This window comes from Babylonia areolata, chromosome 18 (genome assembly GCF_041734735.1).
Source record: "Babylonia areolata isolate BAREFJ2019XMU chromosome 18, ASM4173473v1, whole genome shotgun sequence".
Taxonomy (NCBI): Eukaryota; Metazoa; Mollusca; class Gastropoda; order Neogastropoda; family Buccinidae; genus Babylonia; species Babylonia areolata.
Genome location: NC_134893.1, coordinates 50,448,530 through 50,458,529, shown reverse-complemented (window position 1 = coordinate 50,458,529; position 10,000 = coordinate 50,448,530). Strand labels below are relative to the sequence as shown.

Genomic DNA, 10,000 nt, shown 5'->3' with positions numbered 1-10,000 from the left:
ATGAGCCAGCTTTTAAAAGTGGCTATCAGCAATATAGATTTATCTGCAATGGAATTTTTCTCCTTTTTTATAATATGTTTAAGTTAAAAACGTTTTGAGCGATGGGTTCCCATTTTTAGACTGGCTTCCGTTCCAGGAAAATCATCTCGCATGAGGAGAAATTCATTCAATTTATGGTTGTTTATTCAAAGCCCAAGTGTTGTAACAAAAGTGGGGTAGCGTATATGGATCAGGCCTCACGCTTTGATACCTCCTTCAAACTGAAAACTGAAACCTGAAACTGTTCAAAACCGACTGCAAATGGCCTTCTCAGAGCAAAAAAATCATACAAAAAGTAAGTAACATAAAAAAAATAGGATACAAAAAACAAGAGGAAAAAAATTAACCCACTTGAGAGAGGAGAAGTTGAGTACTTCGACTCGTAGAGTTTTCATAGCAACTGAAGACAGCAGCAGTCACAAGTGCAGTTTTCTGGCTGTTGAATAAAATCCACTTGTCTTGAGAACAGTTCACTGCTGGTTGGAAAAGATGGATGGGTGAAGGAAGTGAGAGAGAATCGAAACAGTGAGAGGAAAGGGGGGCGGGGGAAGAGGAAAAAGAGGACGAGGGGATGGAAGGGGGAAATGGGCACCAGAACAATACAGATTAAGCCTTTGAACCCGGTTAGACGGGTATTATTTGAAAAGACCGACTTGGATTCATAGCTGTCATTCGTAATGGAATATCGTAGCCAATCGCACAGGGCAAAAGGAATCTTTGATATCTGTTGACGCTTTGGACTGTCAGATTTTTCAGGTATGGTCAGACCTGATATGTCTATGTATTCAACAGTGATGATTTTTGATGATGATAAACACACATACGCGAATACATGCTAACAAATACACACGTACACATAGATACATGCGCGCCATTCATACATTTGCAATAAAACGTTGCATAAAGTAATGGTTAAAACATGTTAAATTACCGCCGACAAGACAATGTAAGCAGGCTTATGAAATGTTACTACAGCAGCATGAAGAAGGAAAGAAAAAGTGGATAGACAATGTAAAAAAAAAAATGTTCTAGTCAAAAATGGGTTTGGAATTGTATGGATTAGCCAAGGAGTAGGGAGTGATGTCGCGTTTATTTGGAATTTAAGGACTGTCTTATCAACATATACAAACAAAACTGACATTCAGACATGGAAAAAAAATGCAAGATATAATTGGTATTTTTCGTTCAAAAATATTTTGCAGTCTGAAGTATACATTTCAGTTATTACAAATAAATGGCAACGGTGTCTCCTTGTCCGATTTCGATTCAGGACCTTAGGGCTAAATACAAATAGAGCATTGTTTATTCAAAATAGTGAGAGTGATAGTTTATGTCAGATGTGTCGTCAGGATTTAGAAAATGAGGACATCAGTTCGTTTTCCATTGTAAGGAATACAATGATATTAGAAATAATTATACATTCTTTACACATCCGTTTAAATTAAGACATGATCTAGTAGCTTTCCTCTCATTAAATAACGAAGACATTCTATTTTCACTCGCCAAATATATTGTAGAGGCATATGACATTAGAAGGAAAAGATTGAAGAAAGATAGTTTTAACATGATAGAAACATAATGCAGAATGAAATATAAGAATTCAGAACACAATTCAGATTGGTAAATAACCAAAATGAGGTTCGGTTGTAAGGTTGGACAGTCACATATTCGAATTACTTGGTATTGTGCATGAGTAATATGGAATATGTTGTATTAATGTCGTGGGTGTGAATGTATGAGTGTTTATGCGTTTATGAATATGTACTTCAGTTGCTTCTTTTTCCCCCTTGTTTTTCGTTTTGCTTTTCTTTTCGTCACTTGCTAAAATAAGCTGAATAATCCCTGCCAGTGCCTAGACCCCCTTCGTGTGTATACGCACACAGAAGATCAAATACGCACGTTAAAGATCCTGTAATCCATGTCAGCGTTCGGTGGGTTATGGAAACAAGAACAAACCCAGCATGCACACCCCCGAAAACGGAGTATGGCTGCCTACATGGCGGGGGTAAATAAACAAAACGGTCATGCACGTAAAATGTTAAATGTTACATGTTTGTCTGAGTGTGTACGGGTGTGCGTGCCTGAAGTCTGATTGAATGACATAGGAAACGAATGATGAGCGCCCAGTGGCAGCCGTCAGTCAGCTCTACCCAGGTAGGCAACCTGTTGTGTAAATGACTCCGTGTGTGTAAAGCGCTCAGAACTTGGTGTCCGAACGAGGATAGGTGCTATATAAGTATCCATATCAATCAATCAAAAAATCCCCATTGGCTCTAGAGCTGTAAAACGCTATTTGAAAAAAAAAAAAAAAAAAAAAAGCCATTCTCTCTCTCTCTCTTGTTTTGTTTTATCTGTTGCACATAAATAACAAAACAAATAAGGATAAAAAGTATAATACATAAATAAGAGAATCATGTTTTAAATGGGAGAATTAAAATAAATGGTAAGAAAGAAATAAAGAACGAAATCAAACAAAGAATTAAAAAAATGGAAAACTTTTAACCGTGAATTATTGCTCGTAAGGAACAGGACATGACCTTTGACACAAACCTTTCTCTCAGTTAAAAAAAAACAACAACAACAAACAAACACACACACAAAAAGGGGGAAAAAAAACCAAAAAAACCCAAACAAATAAATAAAAACAAAAAACCCACAGAAAATACAAACGGAGAAAAAACAAAGAAAGGAAAAGACATTCAATCGTGAATAATTGTTTAAAAAGAAAAGATCCATGACATTTTCAGTAAATCCTTTTTAACTCCACCCCCTACCCCCTTTTCCTGTCTCCTTTCCCACCCCTATCCCTTCTGTCTTTGCCTGTCTGTCTGCCTGTCTCTCCCTCTCTTCTTCTTCTTCCTCTTCTTCTTTGCATTCTTCTTCTTCTTCTTCGCATTCTTCTTCGCATTCTTCTTCTTCTTCGCATTCTTCTTCGCATTCTTCTTCTTCTTCTTCGCATTCTTCTTCTTCTTCGCATTCTTCTTCTTCTTCTTCTTCTTCTTCTTCTTCTTCTTCTTCTTCGCATTCTTCTTCGCATTTTCTTCTTCTTCTTCTTCTTCTTCTTCTTCTTCTTCTTCTTCTTCTTCTTCTTCTCTTTCGGTGGTTCGTTATAACAGGTTGATCAAAATCAGGAAGACGAAACAAGAGAAGAAAACAGCAACCATCATTTACCGCTGGCCTCTGGGATTCTATAACCACTCATCATCCGCACACAAGCCAGCCGGCAGTTCATGTTACCTGATAACTCCCTTTGTCTGCAAGAGAGGGAAAAAAAACAAAAAACAACAACACACCTTGTTTCTGTTTCATTTTTTGCTTGTTTTATTTGTATTGTTTTCTGTCTGCAGGAAAAAAAACCAGCAACACCTGCTTCTTGTTTTTGTTTCATTTTGTTTGTTTGTTTTATCATTTTTCTGTCTACAAGAAAAAAAACCCATCTGCTTCTTGTTTTTGTGTTTCGTTCCTAATTTCTTTCATAAATCTTATCGCCCACGATTATTCTCTTGATATAAAACATGCATTGTTGTTGTTGTTGCTGTTGATATTTTTGTATATGTGTCAAGCAGACGGTGTCAATACAAATTTATGTTTGATTAAGTCTGTCTCGATCTGTCTGTCTTTATCTTTCTGTCTCTATCTAACTATATATCCCTCTCTCTCTCTCTCTCTCTCTCTCTCTCTCTCTCTCTCTCTCTCTCTCTGTCTGTCTTTTTATATATTGACAATGAAATAGCACTTTGTCTCTGTCTTTAGATAGATATATATATATATATATATATATATATATATATATATATATATAAGGATGATAGCAAATATTCTATTACATTACCACTTACTTGGACTTGCTTGGAGTACACCAATGTGACGATGTGTTGGGTTATTAAACTGACTCGGTGTTGTTGTTTTGTTTTGTTATTTTCGCAAATATCTATGCAGTACTGATATTTGTGAAAGCGCCCGTAATTTCTTCTTCTTCTTTTTTTCAGTTATACTGTTGTGGATTTTCTCTCCTTCTTCCGCCTTTTCCCACATAATTCGCCATAGTTACACTCCCGTTCACGAACAAATTCTGTCTGTTTACTTCTATATTCATGGACATCCTCTTTGTGTCTTTGTGTGTTTTTGACACAACTGCACAACGAACAGCTTGAAAGATACGTTTTAAAAACATCGACTTTCCAGCCCAAAATGCACAGTTATTCAAGGGCTTATTTAAAAGCGACAGTTATCGTTTCCGTCATTAAAAAAAAATGACGCACCTCTGCACCTCTGGTAATTACGAGTTATGCTCATTAGATCGGCTGCACTTCCGCTGTTTGCCGGAAGTCAGCAGTGTTTCACAATACCTTGAAGAGGAACAAATTTCCAAGTGGTGGGAATTAACATTTTGTGAACCCTGTATATTTTATTTTCTGCATTGTATCTGTTTTGCCTACTTTAAAAAAAATTGATGTAAACAAGGAAGAGAAAAACAAAACATACATTTTTTTTCCATTGTCATTATTTTGTCTACTTTCCACAATAATTAGTATAAACAAGGTAGGGAAAAAACTGTACACAGGCAGATAGACATAAACATAAGCAACGTTTTTGGTCGTTGTTTTGTTGTTGTTTTTTCTTTGTTTGTTTTTGTGTTTTTGTTTTTGTTTTTGTTTTACTGCAAAGAAACTTCTTGACAAACTTCTAACATGCTCATGGGAAACATTGTCAACACATGGGGCCTAAAATCGGAAGAAAAAAATCAGAACAGAAACACATACGCGCACGTACGAAATCACACATAATTTTTTTTTTTATACTCACGCACACGTGGGCACGCACGCACGCACGCACACACACACACACACACACACACACACACACACACACACACACACAACACATCACAACACAACACAATACAATGCAAAACAACTATTGCTGCAGATTTGATTGTACGAACAAATGGTTGAAATCACCAGAATTGCATTTAAGTGCTCTTGGCGCTATTGCCTGAATAGATATATAGATATGTGTATGGTTTTGGTCTTCCTTTGTGTGCGTGCATGCGTGAGGACGTGCCCGCGCGCGCGTGTGTGCGAGTGTGTTTGGGGTGGGGTGGGGGGCAGGAGGGGGTAGGGGGATGTTTGGGTGAGGGGAAGATTTTTGATATTCAAAAGAAGCTGGAGTTGAGGAAAAAAAGGCTAAAGAGTTCGATCAAATATTGAGGGCAAAATAACCTATTTCTTCTCTCTCTCTCTCTGTGTCTCTGTCTGTCTCTCTGTCTCTGTCTCTGTCTCTTTCTCTGTCTCTCTCTCGCTCTCTCGTTTTGAAATTGACTGCAATTTAGCTATATTTGTGTTTAACACTAAAGTTCTTTCTTTAACTTAACGTCTTTTTTACTTTGAGTTCACACTTAGTCGACACACAAGTTACCCTACAGACATGTGTCGTTATGTGATTTTTATATAACATAATGTTCTATAAGGGGTCTTGGCCTCTCTCTCTCTCTCTCTCTCTCTCTCTCTCTCTCTCTCTCTCTCTGTATATATATATATATATATATATATATATATATATATATATATATATATATATTCTCTCTCTCTTTACACACACACACACACACACACACACACACATATATATATATATATATATATATATATAATATAATTATCATTATTATCATCATTATCATCATTTGAAATGCAAAAAGTCGGAAAACATTTGGAAACTTTTTGTTTAAATCTTTAAAAAAAAAAAAAAAAAAAAAAAAAAAGCAAAACAAAACAAAACAAAACAAAAAACCCCAATGTTTATAGCCTTAAAACTAGAATAAACGTCAAGATCATTTTCGTGATCCACACATTACAGCATCCCTGATATCGAAGAGGATGGAAGAGAGAGAGGGGCAGAGAGAAGGGGCGAGGAGGGGGGGGGGGGAGTTGAGAGAGGGAACTGTGGAGAAAGTGAGAGGGAGAGAGAAAGAAGAGAGAGACAGACAGACAGGTGGACAGACAGACAGACAGAAGGGAAAATCTCTGTGTGAGTGTGAACGCGCGTTTCAGTGTGTGTGTGTGTGTGTGTGTGTGTGTGTGTGTGTGTGTGTGTGTGTGTGTGTGTGTGTGTGTGTGTGTGTGTGTGTGTGTGTGTGTGTGTGAGTGCTTGTATATGTGAATGTGTGTGCGTGTGTGCTTGTGTGTGTATGTGTGTGTGTGTATGTGTGTGTGTGTAGGAAGGAAGGAACTTTTGTTTAATGTCCCGTCACACATATCGGTGATTGAAGACATTTTGTAAAAGTATTTATGAATACATCTGAGTATTATCGGTTAGAAGGGGTGGGAGATGTGGATGAATGGAGGGTTTGGGGAAACTGGGCAAATGAGGGTAAAAATGTGGGTGAAATTTGAAAGAAAAACAAAACAAACAAACAAACAAACAAACAAACAAACAAAAAAAAACACACCTCTAAATACAGTTACAGGAAATTACTTAAAGGACTTCGTAAAAGAGAAGTCGTTAAACTGACAAGCGAAACAACTGATAATGAATGCAAAAAGTCAAAAACATCAACGTTCTCAGTCACTTGTGAAGACACACTTTCGTGTACAAAAGGCTTCATCAAGCTACAGTGAAAAATTATATGCTCAATTGTCAGGTTATTAAAGCATATACACTTGACATTAGAACAATACTTGGTCCGTAATGAATTTGATAATAGTCTGAGAGCTAAGCTCAGAATTGGTCTGCGAATCGGACCAAAGTCTGAGAGAGTCAACTGACGAGGTTTTAGACTTGAATTCAAGCACCTATAAAAGTCTCTTTCTAGTATATTGCTTATTTCCTTGTATGACAATGGGCAATATACTTTTATACTATCTATATGATTTTTTGCTCCCCTTTTTGCTGCCCTATCTGCTTGGTCGTTATAACGGAATCCAGTGTGGGATGGTATCCAACAAAAATCAACATTTGTACCCTTCACAAATAGGGAGTGCAATAAATACCTAATTTCAAAAAATAAATCTTCTCTTTGATTATTCTCAAAAAGGAGCAAACCTTTTAAGACAGATTGAGAATCAACACAAAATAGGATATTACTTATTATGATTGGTATATCAACAAGATGATTTAAAGCCATAAGGATGGCCACCAATTCAGCTGTAAAAATTGAATGTCCCTTACCTAAATAATATGATTTTTCTGTTTTTAGGTCAGGAATGACAAAAGCAGATCCTGCACTGCTATCATCCAGGACCGAGCCATCAGTGTAAACTTTTAAATGATAATCAAAATTTTCTTCTAATTCAATTCTGACAGATGCTGCTATTATATGTGGAGATTCTCCTTTTGTTGTGTCAGAAGCACATATGTTGACGTTTGCTTTTGTTAACTCCCAGGGAGGGACAGGTGGCACCAGAACACGAGGTGCCATATCATGCAAATCAATGTCTGAAGAATTTAAAATATCTGACACATATGTGCGAATGGTTTGTAGATTTGAATTATTTTGTGCATTTTTTGGAAAATCAATATCAGACCTAATATTTAATTCCTCAAAATCATCCACTGCTGTACATCTCACAATATATTTAGCAGAACTTAATTTTCTGATTTCATCTAGTGGTAGAATACCCGCAAGCTTATATGCTTCTGAGGTCTTAGTATGCACAGGTACCCCTAAAGCCAGTGTGTGTGTGTGTGTGTGTGTGTGTGTGTGTGTGTGTGTGTGTGTGTGTGTGTGTGTGTGTGTCTGTCTGTGTGTGTGCGTGCGTGCGGAGCATGTATGTGCCTATGTGTGTGTGTCTGTGTGTGTATGTGTGTGTGTGTGTGTGTGTGTGTGTGTGTCTGTGTCTGTGTGTGTGTGTGTCTGTCTGTCTGTCTGTATGTATGTATGTCTGTCTCTGTCTGTCTGTCTGTACGCATGTGTGTGTGTGAGTGTGTGTGTATGTGCGTGCGTGCGTGTATGTATGCATGTATGTGTGCGTGTGAGTGTATTCATGCGTGTGTGTGTGTGTGTGTGTGTGTGTGTGTGTGTGTGTGTGTGTGTGTGTGTGTGTGTGTGCGCGCGTATGCACGTAGGTGTATGTATGTATGTATGTATGTATGTATATATGTGTGTGTGTGCGCGCGCGCGCGTGTATACATGTATGCACGCATGTGTATGCATGCGTGTGTGCACGTATGTGTGTGCATGTATGCATGCATGTACATATATATGTATGTATGTATGTATGTGTGTAAAGACAGCGTGTGCTCGCTCACTGCGGGTCTCGAGGTAGGTGTCCTGCACTATACGGACGAAGGGATTGACCATGTGGTTGTGCAGGTAAGGGCCAGGGTACTGCCTCCTGAACGTCACCGTGAACCCGTTCTCCAGCAGGGTCTGCAACAACCAACACAAGAGAAAGAATGTATGTATGTATGTATGTATGTATGTATGTATATATATATATATATATATATATATATAGAGAGAGAGAGAGAGAGAGAGAGAGAGATACATGTGAATGTGTGTGTGTGTGTGTATCTAGATATATATTACATAACACATATATTTTTTATAACACACACACACACACACACACACACACACACACACTCACACACATATATATATATATATATATAGATAGATAGATATATGGGGGGGGGGTGTACAAGAAAGTATAGATAAACACAAAAACACATAATTGAAATAATAACCGATTGATGATAATGAATCAACAAACAAACAAACATATAGGTAAACTAACAGATAGATAGGTAGATAAATAAATAAGTAAATAAATGAAAAAATAAAAAAAATAAAAAAATAAAATAAAGAAATAAGTAAATAGATAAATACATGAATGAATAAACAAATAAATAAATGAATGCACAGTGCTAAGTTTATATGACGATATAGTCATGGAGACAGACAGACAGACAGATAGATAGATAGATAGATAGACAGACAGACAGACAGAGAGACAGACAAATAGGTTGGTAGGTTGATAGATTAAAGTCTTTCTCTTCCTCCAGCTTCATCTCTCACTGTCTCTCCCGCTCTCTCTAGATCTTTGTCTGTCTTTGTTTCTCTCTCTATATGGCTGTTTCCGTCTGTCTCTTGTCTCTCTTTGTTTCTCTCTCTATATGGCTGTTTCCGTCTGTCTCTTGTCTCTGTCTCTCTTTGTTTCTCTTTCTATATGGCTGTTTCCGTCTCTCTACCTGTCTCTCTCTGTCTCAGTCTCTCACTCTCTGTCTCTCTCTCTCTTTAGTTTCTCTCACGATATGGCTGTTTCCATCTGTTTGTCTGTCTGTCTGTCTGTCTCTCTCTCTCTGTCTGTCTGTCTCTGTCTCTCTCTCTCTCTCTCTCTCTCTCTCTCTCTCTCTCTCTCTCGCTCACGTATGTATTGTGTGTATTTGAATGTCATGTGTGTACTTCATCATCGCCATCGTCATCATCATTACCATCATCATCATCATCATCTCTCTCTCTCTCTCATATTGCACTTTTATAATATTATACTTATATACAGTTTTGTCATTGCATTATGATCATGTACCTTTAAATGTTTACTGTGCATTTCAGTGTATTTGAATGTAATGTGTGTACTTCTATAACCTTTCGAGTATTTTGATTTCATTTCTCTTTGCCCTGAGGGCTGGATGTAAAAAAAAGCATGTGCATGCTTATTCCACTTACCTCATTTAAAAAAAAAAAAGTCCGTTCGTTCGTTCGTTCGTTCGTTCTCTCTGCCTGTCTGTCTGTCTGTCCGTCTGTGTCCGTCTCTCTCTCTCTCTGTCTCTTACTCTCTCTCTCGCTCTCTCTGGATCGTTCTCTGTCTCTCTTTGTTCCTCTCTATATATGGCTGTTTTTGTCTGTCTGTCTGTATTTATGTTTGTCTGTCTCTTCTCTCTCTCTCTCTCTCTCTCTCTCTCTCTATCTATCTATCTATCTATCTATCTATTTATCTCTCTCTCTCTCTCCCCT

General features: G+C 37.5%; 1 protein-coding gene across 1 annotated transcript in view; it reads right to left on the bottom strand.

The window, feature by feature from the left end:
* The window catches only part of LOC143292273 (speract receptor-like), a 434,645-nt gene that overhangs the window by 180,057 nt on the left and 244,588 nt on the right, over positions 1-10,000 (bottom strand). Inside the window, exon 3 of the mRNA XM_076602459.1 lies at positions 8,290-8,410. Within this exon, the coding sequence (XP_076458574.1) occupies positions 8,290-8,410 (121 nt within the window). The remainder of the gene's footprint in view (positions 1-8,289; positions 8,411-10,000) is intronic.